Source organism: Ambystoma mexicanum, chromosome 9 (assembly GCF_040938575.1).
Source record: "Ambystoma mexicanum isolate Mex_15411 chromosome 9, UKY_AmexF1_1, whole genome shotgun sequence".
Lineage (NCBI taxonomy): Eukaryota > Metazoa > Chordata > Amphibia > Caudata > Ambystomatidae > Ambystoma > Ambystoma mexicanum.
In genome coordinates, this window is record NC_090931.1 from 607,919,464 (window position 1) to 607,936,514 (window position 17,051).

The 17,051-nt window shown below is 47.4% G+C and overlaps 1 protein-coding gene across 2 annotated transcripts in view; it reads left to right on the forward strand.

The window, feature by feature from the left end:
• The window catches only part of EFCAB5 (EF-hand calcium binding domain 5), a 361,217-nt gene that overhangs the window by 140,649 nt on the left and 203,517 nt on the right, over positions 1-17,051 (forward strand). For both annotated transcript variants that reach the window (XM_069615250.1, XM_069615251.1), the window contains exons 9-10: positions 15,704-15,757; positions 15,849-15,941. In XM_069615250.1, coding sequence (XP_069471351.1) covers positions 15,704-15,757; positions 15,849-15,941 — 147 coding nt within the window. The remainder of the gene's footprint in view (positions 1-15,703; positions 15,758-15,848; positions 15,942-17,051) is intronic.

Below are 17,051 nucleotides of genomic sequence, written 5' to 3' on the forward strand. Positions count from 1 at the left end.
TGGTGCCCGAATAGGTAAGAGGACAGAACATTCACACTTTCACCAGGCCTCACACTAGCGCTTCAAGGCATTTATCGGCTTTTCCTTTTCTCTTTAAAGAAATGGCCACACGGCGCTCTCTGTATTAGCCGCACCTTTTCGGCCAACACCGTGTCGATCGACATCAAGGAAAAGGCACACCTTGGCCTGTGCACGAAGGTAATAATCGTCACCAGCATGATTGTAAAACTCTGCATGTCAATATGTAGGCCTTTTTCAATCAAATTTTTAATCATAGGACTATCACAAAAACAAACGGATAGTCCAAGAAGAATTAAAATTCAATAGCCCAAGTTGCTCACTTAGGGTTTGTGTAGTTTTTCGCACAGAATGCGATAATTAAAATACAAATAAATGTTGTTTAAACAAACAGCTAAAATTCATTTTTCCTTTTCAGTCATTCTCACTGTGAGTTCCCACAGTTACCACTATCGAATTCGGTCTACATGGTCACCAAATCCGATGCCACACACAGCTATAAAGCAATTGCAAGGTTAGTGCTAACAGTTGCACGTGTACACCCATAGAGATTTTCAATTAGTTTTTAAGGTACCACTAACACGTTTCTCTGTGTTTTTGGTTTTTAGCATTACCATTGTGCCCCTGAGATTTATCCAGTGGCCCTACAAAGTATTGTCCTGAAGACGGGTCCAGCACACGTCTCATAGCAATCTAACGTCAGCTAGAGAGTTTTTCTTTCCAACAACATCCGCTGGAACCCAGAAACACATTTCTCTGTGTCGACAGAGCCAAGGACAAATAATAATAACAACCATTGAGGATATGCGAATTGTCAATACCACACTTGTACTAACCTCACAACACTGTTTAAAAATGATGTTTGCAGTTGTTGTCTTTCTGGTTAGGATACACGCTGTTTTCCACACCATGTTTTTATGTTTTGTGTAAACGAAATGCATTGTTGTTTTTTTAACATGTCGAGTTTTCTCATGTACTGATTAAAATATGTTTATCTCTATCTCTCTTTCCTGTTTGGATTTATAAACCAACACGATTTGTTAACACTTGGTGCAACTAGTCACACCTAGCATGTGTGTAGGCGGGTAGCTGTATTTAGTGGCACGCTTGTTCATAACCACTAACTCCATTCAGATCAGCCAGTCACATGGCGCTCCGCGCAGGATGCCATCCATGATCCTAACTAGTTCCGCCTACCACAATGTGGCGTTGATGCTCCCGTCTGGTTCGGAGTTCCCGGGGAAGGAGCCTCCGCATGCCGACACACAAAACATTCACACAGACATAACGGCGTTGCAACTTCTCCTTGTGGTAACGCTCCCTACTTGCTTCTGTGACACTTCTTCCTTTGTGATTTCCTTGCCTCATGCTATCGCACCTCCCGCACGTTCCCTCTTTGTCTTCTCTGTTTTTCCCTATTGAGCTACTGTGCCTCCAGTAATTCATGGGCTTCTGCTCTGTCTGTGTTTGGGTTCGGCCCTGTCCTTCTGCCCCCAGATTATTGGCTCCTGCTTGGCCTGCAATTGGGACTGTCCTGACATTCAACCTTCACTGAGGACTTCTGTTCTGCCTTCAATTCATGTAATTCCTGCCATCCAGTCAGCCTATTCTTCGCATCAACATCACCAAGGTTTTCTACTCCCACATGAGTTTTTCCTTGGGTTTTTCCTTCCCTTTGCTGGTCAGTCTCTGTTCTTCCAGACAACCCTGGCATCAGGAGATTATTATTTACACCACAGAAGAATGACTGATAAAGACTCAGGAAAGTGAAAGCCTAAAGAAATGTGTGTTATGTGTGCCTTGACCAGAATGCCAAAATGCCATCAGGCGTTTAGGTGTCATAGGGTTTTCTTAAAAGGGGGCGGGGAGAAGTACTGCGTCTCTCGTATAATGGAGTCACCACCTCCTCCCGGCAGTCGTCCCCTCCCATATGATCCTCCCCCATTGAGCTCCACAACCACATCCGGTAAAGGGACCTTTTCAGGGTTCAATCCCACAGCCAAAGGGTCAACCGGTCATGAAAGAGCTGAAAGCACAGGCAGTTGTGTATTTTGTGTCGATGGTGATGGAATTGACAAGGATTTCATCATCGTTGTCGAAGATGTCTTTGTTGTGGATAAGGACATTGGAGTCTTACAAAATGTAGATGGTTGAGGCTTTGCTATCGTTGACGGGGTCGTGATCGTCGACAAGGACATTTTATTAGCTGTCGACAATTAAGTTTTCACAGTTGATGTCGACGATGAGGGCTTCATGATCTGCAATGGGGCGCAGGATTTAGACGTCGTGGGTGGGGCTGCCTTTGCCGACGAGGGCGTTGATGATGTCAGCCTCGTTGGTGTAGCTGATATCCCTTTATCCCTAGACGACGAGGAAAGCCTACAGCTGGTAGATACTGTGAGCGGTCTCAGGGATTTCTCTGATGCTGTCGATGGCGTTTTATGTGCCTTTTGTCTGCTCCTGGCTGACTCGTGCTATCTGGACCTCTTACTAGAGGTGGTTCGCTGGGTAGAACTACCCAGTCTGAGTGAGGCATGACTCTGTACTGAAGTAGAGTCAGAGCCCCCACCCCCTGGTGTTGTCGAGCCATGCTACCAACCTGCAGGGATGGTCTCTGAGAGTTTTATTAGGGAAGGATTGACAAATGTCACAATTCTGGATCACATTGTGTGGATGGAGGCAGTAGAGGCAATTATTGTGGAGGTTCTCCACAAATACTTCCAGAGGCCATATCAAGTGCAGGCCTTGAAGAGACTTTTTTTTCTTGGCTCCAGCCATTCCAGTAAAGCGAAGACTGGCAAGGAAAATGGGAACACCATAAATGGAAGAACGGTGGGGGGTGCCGATACCATCCCCGAAAATGAGGATCTTGACCTATTGTCAAAAGTAGTTTTCTCATCGAAAGTAGTTCTTTTTTGTGTTCAAAAGTTTGTGAGAGATTTTTGGAGGACTCCCTACATGAAAAGTATGGTAAAAAATCTGAAGATGGCCACAAGGGGTGGATCTAAGGGAGCTTTTCCAATTGGCTTTGGGCAGTACGACCCAAAAGTGGCTATACTAGAGCAGAAAAGTGACTGAAATTTCAGTTTAATTTTAAACTGCTCTGTTACCGAGGATTCCCAGCCTAACAATGGGGAATATTCACAGAATGTGAATCTATGAAAGATCCAATGCTGGAGAAGATAGTAATATGGTTCCATGTATTAAAATCGGGGGCAAATGTAATGGATGCGGGGAACACCCCATAACCCCTGGACCCATTATACCATTTAAGGGGAGCGGGGTACACCCCCGCTCCTCTTAAATGGTTTAATGGGTACACCTTTACCAGGTCAAATCACAGCATTTTGGATGTGATTTTGTTTTTTTATTTTTTTTACGATTACTTTTTTGCCACAACTTTATTACTGCACACCAGTTATATAATGGAAGGCAGTCAAGCTCCTCTGGGGCTCATGAGAAATAGAAGGACTCGGCCGCAGAGTTTCAGGTTCGGGTAAAATCCCTTCACTTAATCAAGGGGAGAGTAGCTACAGTGAATATTATGTGGCATTTCTAAGGCGCTCAACTTCCATTGTTACAGCCTCGAAGCGTTGATGTATATCAGTTATACAGAGGCAAACAACACAGGGTTCATGCAAACAGATATACAAGCATAGGAAAGCCTGACTCCAAATATAACCGTAACACCACAGTAGGAGGATTCTTGGAAATTCCATGAATTGAGAGGCTGTAGACCAGGCACATATAACCTTTGGTACTCTTCTCGCGCCCAGTGGCTGGCATAGGTTTGCAGGGCATAGCTCAATTCGTACAGAGAGGCAAGAAAGTGCGAACGCCCACCTGCAAGTTGTAAAGTGGGAGAGTACATTGAAAATCATATTATAGCTGAGCTGGGCCTGGATCCACTTAAGTTAGTGGTGGAGATTTTGCCTGTCCTCACCTATTTTCTCTATCTTTTCCCTCTGGTAGGCCGTGGATGGACCTATCATTTGTTTTTGAGTGAAGCAAACAAACTAGACAATAAAGTAATAACGTCTTACCCTGTGACAGCTGAAAGTTGGAGCTATTGGAAAATGTTCTGGTAGCTCTGAGATGGTCAAGCCCCCCATTCTGGGCAAGGGACACCCTCGGCAAGTTCCTTCTCCCTCAAGAATTCAACATAGACAGTGGTGCCTTCAGTCGGAATCAGTGACTGCATTGGCAACCTTTCTAGGTCGTTCTGGAGAAGCAGGGCCCTGGTGCTGTCCTGCAATGTATGCCCTGCCACCATTGCATCAGTCATATGGCTGTCCCTCCTCCTGCTCAATTGCCCCTTGCTTGCCATCTCCCCAGACCACCACGCCCCATTCTGCCATCGCCCACTGAGACCTATGTCAACCTGCACCCACGCCCCACCTGTCTCTGCCTTCATGCATTCCCACTGCCCATGTGGGGTTGCTGCCATCCATCCATCTCATCTGTCACTGCCCCCAGTCACCCGCTCCCCATCTTATGATTCCCCACCATCTGTGACTGCTCCATCCTACCACACCACCTCCCATTCTGTCATCGTGTCAACCAACCACCTATTTGGACAGGCCAAAATTACACAGACCGACACACACATCAACAGTGGTGGAAATGGAAAAAAATTGGTGGGGGATCCCACAAGGGCCAGGGTGGGGGCGGAGTTTGGAGAGGCGTGCCCGAGGACGCAGGGTTTAAGGGGGCGGTGCTGGCAGTTGACCTCCAATTAAAGGAAATGTCCAAAATAATGGTTTAAAACGGTGCAATTTCTTTCATGCTGCTTCTTTTCCAAAGTTTATATCAATTCCACTTTAAACCAGTTCCATGGCACTGGTGATGAGTTACTTCTCTATGCGGATAATAGTTTTGACCAGTGTTGCTGAGTAAATATTCTTTAAAATGCAAAATTTGCATCCCATTTTATAGATAAAACTCCCCCTTGGGTACTATTCAAACAGGGTGACTTCTGTTAACGATAAGCAACGTTTTCTTTTACCTGAATCCCACCCAGAACAGCTCCTGCAGCTCCCCTCTGAAAGCAGTTGGGTGGCTGCATCGTGCGGGATAGTTCCAATGTTAATAGGGGTATTTATTTATTCATGCAATGTTTGTCGGATACAGGTGTCCGACAAACATTGCATAAATAAATAAATAATCCGGGTCCATGTATCCGACAGACATTGCATAAATAAATAAATAAAGCGGGTTGTGGCTGAGGACCGGGTCGTGACTGAAGACTGTAACTTCCTCTGGTGACCCCTTGCACAGGGTTACCAGAGGAAGTTAGTTTGCTTGAGGTTGTTTTTTTTCGCCCAGTGCTGACTCTGGCTGGATCCCAAGATCCGGTTACACATCTGGTGCCTCGTATCCGGGGAGAGCCGGCCCAATCACCAGCGGTGCACATCACTAAAACAAACCCAGGCTGGCAGGAGACTTGGAGGGCATGTAGGTTTCCAATCCCTTGCCTGGACAGCAACCTCACAAAATCCAGACTGGAAGGTGATGGAGAGGGCCGGTAGGTTTCTGACCACCCGCCAGGACCGTCCCCGCACTGTCCCCTCATAGATGCACAATAACTACCCACAACCGTTTAGGGGCCAGGGTTGTCCATGAAAAGATCGAATAGAAAATACTGAGGCAGAAAATGGCTACTTTTTTTTTTATTTGAATTTTTGACTTGAAATGTAGGGGGCACAGCCCCTCAAACATTCCCCATATCCATATATATCCCGTTACCCCACTCTCCATCTATTAATTTGCTAAAAAGACAACACATTTGAATAAAAATAAATCCGCATTTCTGCCCCAGTTTATTTTTTTCATTCTCATTTTTCTGCGGATACTGGGACCAGCAATCACACAATGTTGTGTAAATGGTGACGTTGTGGTTGCACATCTCACACAACCTAACACAGTAACTAAAAGACAACAGGACAAGTGAAAAGAAGCCCCGTTTGAAGAAGTTGGGGATCCCAAGTCTGGTGCCATTCCCCAGAATCGTACGGAAAGAGTAGGAAAATGGGCGGGGAAGATGCTGCTCCCATGATGCCAGTTCCCGTCTCTTGCACACTCCATGCCAACCTCCCACGAACAGTGCCAGACCTGAAGTAAAGCAGTGAGACCTGGAGGGGATGGACAGGTGGGGCAGGTAGGCCTGGGAGGGGGGGATTCAGAGAGATCGGGAAGATGGGGTTCCGTGCTTGTTTGTCCTTGGAAGTATATGGTTTTCAGTGTTTTGGGGAGATCCATGATGTGTGCCTCTGTGTTGGTTGCATGCATGTGCGGGGAAGGGGGCGTAAGGGAAATTACTGTATGTGTTATGTTGGGGAAGGAGAAAGAGAGGGGCCAGCAGGTGAGAGTATGCAAAAAGACCCTTTCTAGGAATCGCAGATACATTCTGGGTCAGATGGACCCACCAGAAAGCGGGGTGCTAAATCCCCCGAAGTATCAGTATTCATAACTATTATTTATTAAAAAAAACATACTGCAAGTTCAGTTTTTTTACTAGACGCTCGTGGTCGATAAGAAACTGGAAAACAGACGGAGAAGAGCAGTTGTGACTGAAACGCCAGCAGCAAACGGGGAAGCAGCAATGTTGTTAAACTTTAGTGGATGCTCAGAAGAGCGTGCGTGCGTGCGTGCGTGTGTGCGTGTGTGTGGCAAGTTCCACAGTTAGGCTGAGAAACTTGAGTGCAGTCCTTGCTTGAAATGGAGCCGGCGTGGGCTTCTCCAAAGCTGCGTGTTAGCACAGCTCTCACAGTGCCTGCCCCCTGCCAGGCGCCACGATGTCACCCCGTGGCGTGTCCAGACTCTTTTGACTGGAGTGGCCCAAGTGGGGCACTGACTTATGCAGAGGTGGCATGAAGTACGAGCGACCCACACACACATAATGATCATAGTTTAGGATAATGAGGTCCACCTGATGTGGCCAATCCGATTCCAGGGGTAGCACGTGCACCCCCTGCCCCCTTGGACGCAGCACTGATGTCACCCGGTGCTATTTTTTTGGGGAGGGGGGATTCTAAGATTTGTAGTTTTCCTACATTTAAAATGGGAAATAAAAGCTACGAGTCCCAGAATTCAAAGGGGGGAAAACAGGACTGGATGACTTCATGCACGGCAAGGGTGTAACTTGACAATTCTGCTTCAATAAGCCTCCCAGCCACGTTATGTCAGGTGCAGCCATTTTACACCTAAAAAGGAACATCTGCACAAAGGGGTCTCGTGGAGTCATGGAGAGCATCACCGAGAACTGACCCCTGCGCAGCAGAGTTCCCCATTGAGCCAGCAGTTAGGCAAAGCTGTTATGCTATTCCCAAGCACAAACACTGCACCCCCTAGTGGCCCTTCTCCTGCCAATCACCCCAACCTTCCCTTAGACCAGGGCCCACCATTCTGGGGGGCTTGGGAACAGCAAGATGATGGCTAGATTGGGAACGAAGAGCGCGAGTGGGGAGTAGAAGGAGAGTAATGATGCAAGATGGAGGGGAGCAAGATCATGCAGACATTTCAACACAATAGAGAGGAAGTGAAACAGAAGACGAGATTCAAATGGTAGGATGGAGGCAGATAGAAGTGAGGAGGAGATAAAGCACAGGGAGGAAGGCCGAAAAGAAGGCGAATTGCAGAGATATAAATGGAGTGAAGGGGGGTAAGACAAAACGCAGGAAGGCGAATCAAAAGGAAACAACAGTTGATATGGGAGAAACTGATGGCAGAGATGAAAAGTTTGGAGGTGTGGAAGGAGAAGGGGTGAGAGCGGGCAGAGATTATAGAAAAGAAAACGAAAATTGCGCGCAGTAAGCGAGGAAAAGGAAAGAGCAGAGTCAAAGTAGACAGTGAGATTCCGGCCAGTGGAACAGAGAGCTGAGAAGGGGGGAAGGAAAGGAATGGATATGGGGGAATTAGAGGGAGGGTGTAAGAATAGAACTTCCGTTTTAGCTGGGTTAAGGTGGAGGAAGTGTGAGAGCATCCAGAATTGGATGGAAGAAAGACAGGCAGAAACCTGTGAGTGAAGAGTATCAGAGAACTCAGAAACGGAAAAGTACGTTTGGGAATGATCAGTGTAGAAAGTGACAGGAGAGATCAAAGGACGAGATAAGCCAAAAAAGGGGGGTGGTGTATAGCGAAATCAGAAGTGCCCCAAGAACAGAGCCTTTGGGGACACCGGATAGAAATAGAAGAGGAGGAGAGAGCTGGCCGACCTAGGACACAGAGTAGTACCGACCAGAACTGTCATATTTAAACCAGGTGAGAGGAGGACCGGAGATGCCCAGAGAGGAAAGAGAGGAAAGTAAAGTAGAGTGATTCACAGTGTCAAAAGCCGCAGAGAGGTCGAGTAGAAGAGAGATTGTTGTGACGCGCAGAAGGAAATGAAGTGGAAACATGCAAAGGGGCATTTTCAGTAGACTGCGATGGACTGAAGCCATGTTGCTACCCATGGCGTTAAATTAACCATCCTGGCCTTAGATAGACGGCTAAACCTTTGCATCATCGGCACAGCAGCTGATGTGATGCTCCGGGAGCAAGCAGAAGGCGTTTCATATAAATGTTAAACAGCAAGGTGGAGCGAGGTACAGCCAATGTGCAAGTCCATGAAGCACAGAGACATGATGCAGAACATCCTGCCACAACGGGGTTCTAGATCGATGGGCAGCTGGAGTGAGCAGGCCAGTTTCCTGGGACTGCCGGGGTATGGAGGAAAGAGGTAGGTTTGCCAGATGACATTTAACCGCTCCTGGGCTTTTCTTTTACCTTAGCTTTATTTCAGTCGAGTTTATTTAATTGAAGTGACCCAACACTTCAAGTCCCGAGTCCCAACAGGCAATTGACGGGGAATGGAAAGCCCAGTACTGGAACATGGTGTCCCTCCTGGCATGGAGTCATCTGGCAGTCCAAGCAGGAAAGGTGCACTCGACTGTATCAATCAGCCCCTAGTGTACAGTAACTGGCACTGCCACATCTTCTTCCTTCTGTGGGTAATGTCTCCATAAATGTGCAAGGCCTTGGGTCTGTCACAGAGGAAGGTTGCTTGTCAGTGGGATGGATACACTGGCGCATCAGAGACCCTGCCGTGGATCATCTCTCGACTACACTCCAGGAGTGGTGTGCCACCAACGACCTCTGCCCTAATGCCAGTAAGACAGAGATCCTCCTCATCGGCACTCCTGCACCTTCCTTTCCTGTCACTCTCTGGCCGGCCTCTGTTGGCCCTCTCCCTGCACCCACCTGTGAGGCCAAGAACCTCGGGGTCATCTTCGACTCCACGCTTTCATTTTCTCCACACATCTCTGACGTCTCTAAGAAGTCAAACTACCAGCTGCACCTCATAGGTATCCTTCCTTTCCTCTCCTTCCCACAGAAGCTGTCTCCAGAGCTCTGGTTCTCTCTAGGCTGGACTACTGTAACAGCCTCTTTATAAATCTGCCTGCTACTACTCTCCGCCCTCTGCAACTCATCCATAACAGGACTACAAGACTTGTCCTTGGCCTCAACCCCAGGGATTGTATCCCTCCAGCCCTGAAATCTCTTCACTGGCTCCCTGTGGCTGCAAGGATTAAGTTCAAGACCCTTTGCATTGTCCACAATGCCTTCTGGGGCCTGGTTCCGCAATACCTTCAACTCTCCCATCGGAAATACCTTCCTACTTGAGCTCTTCGCTCCTCCACTTCCAACTCCCTCACGGTCAGTCGCTTCTCCAAGCAATGAGTTGAGGGTAGATCTCTTTCTTCAGCTGGGGCCTCCCTTTTGAACAGCCGCCCTGCCTCTCTGAAACTTGAGGAGAACAATCTTCGGTTCTGGAAGCACCTCAAGACCTTTCTCTTTGCTTCTGCCTTCTCTCTTCCTCTGCCCTGCTGATTTGTCTGTTTCGGCACCGGGCACCTGGCTACCCTCTGATTTTGGGCCCAGATCCCTGCCCACCGAGCCGCACACCTGCACTGCCCACTGGCAACCCTACAGTCCCTTTCCTGCACTTATCAGACACCCATTGTCTACACCTTATTCTCGCGCTTACCACCTGCCGGCCGCACTACCTGTTGTTGTTGATCACATGTTCAGCACTTTCCCACTCCTCCCCTGCCCCTTGCACGTTCCCTCCTCCCTCTCCCATGCACTTGCACGTTCTCAAGGTCAATGGGTCTAGTGAGATCATTGTTTTGTTCCTCCCTTGCCCCGTTGCACCCCGAAACACTTGTCTATGGGTGTGATACAAATAAAATATCATATCATACATCAGCAGTGTTGGTAGCCTACATATAGCAATATAAGCCGGTAAGATAGCTCAGCGGGTTGAGCGCTCGCTGCTGTGATCTGAGCGTGATCTACAGGTCACAGATTCAAATCCTGGCAAGGCCAATTCAGCCTTTCATCCTTCCGAGGTCGATAAATGAGTACCAATTTCGGTTGGGTGATATTTTATGTAAATATGTGCTCAGTAAAGCACTTTGGATTAAGGCGCTATATAAATAACACATCATTATCATAATATTACGCATTTATAAATAACACACCATGAACTGAACTATGTGACGATGCTTTAATAATTGGTCTTAACATTGCCCAACTCAGTGGTACTCATGTTATTGATTATGAAGGGGTGGAAAGCAAAAAAACAGGATTTGAACCGGTAACATTTAGGTTACGCTGAGATCTCTGCAGATGGCACTGAACCCACTGAGCCTAGCAGCAGTGATTGATGAGGGAGAGCTGCTCAGCTCTTGTGGCTCACCATTGCCCCATCATAAGGATTTGTGGCGGGCATTTCGGCAGGTGGCCCCATTCCACTGATGGTGTAGCTTACCGTTCACAGAGAAATGCACACACACACAGATCCACCAGGTGTCGCCACCAGGGCAACCCTACACCCCTTCCTCGGACTCTTATGCTTGGTTATGTTAAGCATTGGACAGAGGGTCCTTTCCTTTAGCACCTAAGCCAGAGTTGTTTTCACTGCCCCAATTGCGGTGAACTTTATTTTGAATTTGAAAGTTAACAGTCTTCTGAAGGAGTGACAGGTAAGAGCAGGTGAAGTGACTGACTGATTTTCCATGCGCATTCCATAGCTCTCAACTCACCCGCTTTTGGCTGCTGTCACCCGCCTTGCAAAAGGCCGACTCATCCGCCAAGCCTCCTGCACGCCCATTCATTCCAATGGGCGTCTCACCTACCAGAAACAAAATCGGGTGATTTCACCCGCCTTTGCAAGACAAAGGGTTGAGAGCTATGCGCATTCATTCTGTTTTGTTCAGCTTCTGTTGAAATCCATAAGCAACTATTTTATTTTCGAAATGCCACATCACCCTGCTCTGACGGAGCGGCTGGTGTTTATGGATTCCATAAGTAACTGTCATGCCATCATAGCATGGGGATAAAGCATTTCCCCACCTCCCTCTCAAGGCTCAAGGGAAGTAGAGAAATCTAAACACCCCAGACACCCAGTTGCCTCAATCCTCTGAGTTTATGAGAGCAACGCCCCCCCGGCGATACCAAATGCCGCTCTGCCTTTGAGAGCATGGGTGTCGCGAACTGTCCTACTCGTGGTTCAGGCACTGTTAGCGAGCCGAACCCTGGGGGAGGGGGAGCTGAAGGTGAGGGAGAGTGGCAGGACAGCAGGTACACTTTGTCTTCTTTGAGGGGTTGGTGATACCCTAACCAGGGGTGGACTGGCCTATAGGGAACTCTGGAGATTTACCGGTAGGCCTCTGCACCCTGGGCCTCTTTTGTGTGGTTACCTATTTTACTTTTACATTTTCTCATAGGACAAGGGTTGGGATTGCTGAAAATGTGTAATATGGGGCCACCTTGAACATTACCTTCAGGGCCTCTTTTTGGTTTCCAGTCCACCCCTGACCCTAAAACTAGGAAGTGCAGAAGGGTGGCAGGAATCTAGGTACACCTTTTTTTTGGGGAGGGGTGTAGTTACTAGACTTGGTGTTTATATAATTCACAAAAGCTCCCTCTCTCCTCACCTGCAAAACTGGTCAATGGGGACATTGCAGGGGGGTGGAAAAGGGAGGTGGTGTTGGTGGGCAAACACAACATAAATGTTCAGATGGGGAGCTTTCCACTATGGGTTTATTTCTTCTCATGGTTCTCCTGCCACTAGAGTTTTGGTGCAGCTCCACAATGGAATATATCCATCTAGTTGATAGCTACCCATCTATATAATTATATATGCTGTGCGTGGATTTCATTAGAAGGCTTTAGAAGTGATGGCAATGACCAGATACTGTATTCCATATTCTGGTGTTATACCCATGAAATATTAGCGCCCTGGCGGGGGAGCCAGCCCATCAGGTGAGTAGGAACGCTGGCTTGAACTGCCGGTGAAAGCCCGCCTTCCAGCCCACTGGACGGCCAGCTCCCACTGCTGCCATCTTCACCCCACCCATCATCCCGTTTTTTGTTGTTGTTTTTCTCCCCCTCCCACCGCCCACATACTGTATTTCTGCGACAGTGGCACTCCCCACCGCCGCCGCTCCTTCCTCTCTTCTCCAGCAGGCTGCCATGGAAAGGGAAGAGGGGCTCCGCACAGAGCCCTGCTTCCCTTTCAATGGCAGCCATCTTGGAAAAGTATTTTCGTTTGTACAACAGAATGCCACGCGCATCCCATTGTATGAAAGAACATACTTCTCTTTTTTTAGCACCCCGAGTTACTGCTTTGGCAATCGGAGGTGCAAATAGCCTTAATCCCCCGTTCCAAGGGCTGGAATGGGGGGGTAACGACCCGGTGACCGCGTTATCCGCGCTTGCTTCGCTCGGGCCGATTACTTGCGCTCCCAGGCCTTTATCCCTGTTCCAGCCCTTGGAATGGGGGATTAACACCATATTAAAGCCACATTCCACTGGCGTGATGTCATAGAAGCGAATAGGCAATTCCACTGTCTCCCCGGCTCTCCTCAGCACAAGGAATTCAGAAGGGGCGGGTGTCCTACCCCAGGGCTTGAGCCGCATTCAGAATCAGGACTGCCGCTCACTGCGACACATGGGGCTGATGAGGGTCTTCAAGTCGCCATTTCACAAGCCATCAATGGGTCGGAGCTGTCAGCGTGCATCCGAGTACTCATGCGAAACCAGAAAAAATTGCCTGTGACCTTATTTAGTCCCAAATACTTGCCACTGGTTGTTGGACACCACAACACCCACACTCGCAACCTACAATGTTTCCTTTACAAACAGAAAGGTTTTTTTTCATTTGCATTCCTTGCCTATTTTTCCATCAGAAATATTTTGACTTGTTTTAATGCATTCTGCTGTTTAAGGAGGCCTATGCAATGGAAGCAGTAATGGCAGGCTAAAACACATCATCACAGACCAGAGTTGGTTGGTAGGCCCAATATCCATTTTAGTAATGCCAGTCAAGGAAGGTCAACACATCATCTGGTACTTGTAGTAGAAATCACAGCAATTATAATCTATGCAAGGATTTAAAACAGTAAAGTGTATGGTAAATTATTCATTTCAAATGTCATCACGTATGAGATCAAAATATAGGGTATTTCACATTCTCCCATTAGACATGGGCTCCATTTTGGGCTGGGCACTTCACAGGTGGTGTCGGGGGCTCGGTGCTAGGCTGAAAAGGTGGGAGTTTGAACTGGGTTTTGCTGGATGGTAGGGATGGGCTGACCTCTGGACAGAGCTCAGACTGGAGTGAGAACTGAGCTCTAGATCGAGCGGGCAACCATTTTAGGGGCCAGGTAAGTCTGGGGTGCAAGCAAGGCTGGTGTCTGGCCAAGCTGCAGAAAGGGGAGAGCTATGGACCGGCTGGCCTCTGCTTCCCAGCATTACATAAACAAGAATGTGAAACTGACCAGCCTGAAGGCTTATCAGTTGTAACACTGGAAAAGAGGAGTTCATTTTCAAGTCCGGCATTAGCAGGTCTATGTCGAATTGTGCGTTTTGTAGAGATTACTGGGAACTTTGACTGTCATGAATATTCTGAATAGCTTGACAGTGCTTTACCTATAAGCGGATTCATATGTTCAGCAGTACACTATGTCCTCAGTGCATGTGGTCTGTGTGGTAATTGCCCTTTAAGGGCGTGCACACGCGGCAGAGTGACGTTGCACTCCGCTGCGTGTGCTATAAATAAAGGGGGCGTTCCTGGCCGTGACAGAGCAACCGGGGAGTCCGAACCATATGCATGTGTGCTTTGTGAGTCTGTGTGTGGGGAGGGGCTCACGAGGGTGCCGGAGAGGAACGAACACCCACAGCAGTAAACTGTGACACAGGGGACGCCACTTAGCAGTTAACCTCTCCCGTCCCCCTGCTGTCACGTGTCTGCTCTACAGCACCTCTCAGGCTGTCAGAGGCACAGACCTGTTAGGATCTCTACCATGTTACTGATGGGCTAACCCGCCTATGCTTGGCAGCAGTTGCGCGTGTGCGACTGTGGATAGGCGCACTAAAAAGAACGCCTTGAAAATGTGAAGCGTCTAGCGGGTGATTTCAGAGAAGAGAAAAATGCAGTTCCCACTTACTCAGTAGTTTTCTTCTTGTGACACTTATGGCCCACTGCAAGCAAAAACTAAATGGGTGTGATTGTCAGAGGAGAGGGCTAGTCCAAAGAGAAGTGCTATGCTTTTGCTCCCTAGAAATATGCCTTCCATCAGTATTTTGAAGACCATCCTGGCGTGCACTCGTTCCTTGGCTTAGCGTGCCAGAGTTGAGTGCCAAGTACTTGTAAGTGCTATCAGTAAGCAGCGATGAGACACTGTCCCGGTCATGACATTTGGGGACATTCAGCTATATTTTATGTTCTTCTTGGGACCAAGATTGGTAAAGGCACTCAAAGGTAGGATCCCTGTTTGTAAATAGCAAGGTGGTGGAATTTAAAGAAAGTTAATCATGATGGAACTCAGTGACGTCATTTCACCAAAATGCCTGGTGTAGTGGAAGTGACAGCACACGACCCTTGACCTCTGATGACATCACGGGAAGTGATGAGTGATGTCATTTGGCCCCACCCCAAAGTGACATCACAGGAAGCGATGGAACACGACCTTTCACCCCTTGACCAAACAGGAAGTGGCATCACATATCATTGTTTCTAAGTACACTATGAAAAATATGGTTACATTATCACTGTAAAGTGATATACATTTATACAAGAATGGATCACCATATGTATCATTAATATCAGCGCGTATAGGCCCATATTACCAAATTACTGTGATTGCAAGCAGACGTCCAAGGCCAAACAATAATGATGTGTTATTCTAAAGCACTTAGGCTTAAGCGCTTCATATATATCAAATATAAATACAATATTACCCGACCTGTGTTGGTACTCATTTATCAACCTCAGCAGGATGAAAGGCTGTGTTGACCTTGCCGGGAGTCGAACCTGCAGATCACACACATATTGCAGCAGCGAGCTCTCAACCCACTGAGCTATCTTAATGACTATAGCTATCAGAAAACCGCCCACTCCAAAAACAAAGAGCCACATGCTGCTGGTACAGCCCAGGAGCTTCAATTTAATTAAAAAAAAATAAAGACGTTTTGTTTTTTTAAATTATTTTATTTGCCTTTAGGGGTATCAAGACAGACCACATGGGTCGCAGGTGCAATCCCTGGCCACCCCTAAATGACGTCCCTAATGGAACTTGTTTCTAATTAAAAGTTGCTAACAATTGACTATACTAACTCTACAACTATGTACTTATTGTAGGAGAAGAGGATGTGGCAGACCAGCTTCGGTACGTCGATGGCATACCGTGGTCAGGTATGTTGGGCTCCCCGGTGGCTGTAGGGCTGCTCCTTCCCACTTATGTGCTCTGCTGTCTCTGACATGCTGCCTCTTCTGTCTGTTGCAGGTGACCTCCTGACCACCGACCTGGCCCTCAAGTATGGGTCCTACGGGGACAAGAGTCAAGATGAATGGAGCGTGGCAGCCTCAAAATACACAGGTAGCTGTGGGTTGGCACCAAAAATGGTTGTTGCTGTTTTATTCCATCTAACCTTGACCTATACGGGCATCCTTATGGGTATGGCGGTAACAGTAAGGACATGTGGTATTTTAAAAACACCTAGTTGGGATCACATAGGATATCTATGGTGTGGGGTAAATAGAAAGTAATTCTTGGGAAAATGTGGTGGTATTTACCCCCCATTCCATTATTATGAGATGATTCCTACCCTCAGTTAGGTGAGGTGACATTTTAAAAATAGGAGGTATTTAAAATACCACTTTTTACCATTATCCCTGTACTCATAATTAAGCCTTTAAGTGTTCCTGTGTTTGCAAGACAATAGGACACCATTACAGCGACCAAATGCCCAACATCACACAATTTGACCAACAGCAGGAGCTTGGATTAGGACTCTAGTTTAGTTTCCCCCTGGTTCCATAACCGGCAGCTAACCCACTAGATGTGCCCCTGCAAGAATCAGGTCAGTGTAACGGCATAGCTTCTTAAGTTCTTTTTTGGAAGTACAAGGTACAAAACCAATTTGGCCAGCATTTTGGAGGATGGGATTACAGTAGGTCTACATGGTGAAAGCTTTGACCTCTGTCGCAGCTACAGGTTGAATGTTTTTTGGATGGACCTGCTGCATTATCTTGTCACTGCCGGGGTGGTGAGATCGCGTTAGCACCCCTTGACAACTTCATTATCATGTCTCCTCATTGGAACCCTTTGTCATTGAAAACATTGTACAGCCTAGTACCAACGTTGGGGACTAGATTGTCCTTTTGCCCGTGGAGTCGCCCCTTAGTAGCTCCATATCTATGTGGATTGATCTGTCTGATCTGCAGACACAGGAACCGGCCAGTCATCCCCTCATTAACCGCCAGAGGGCGCCATGGAGTCTAGGTTAAAGTTCACATAACTAGTCTATGCTCTTCTTCATAATAGTTAAAGCATGGAATCAGAGGGAGTCGTTTTGAAAAAATTGAATAGTAAAAATGTTTTAAGGAATAAAAAGGGAGCTGTGGGGACCACACAAAGCAATTGATTGAACTCTAAACAGTTTTCAGGTAGGAGGGCGAGATCGATCGAAATGTGGTAGTTAAAAAT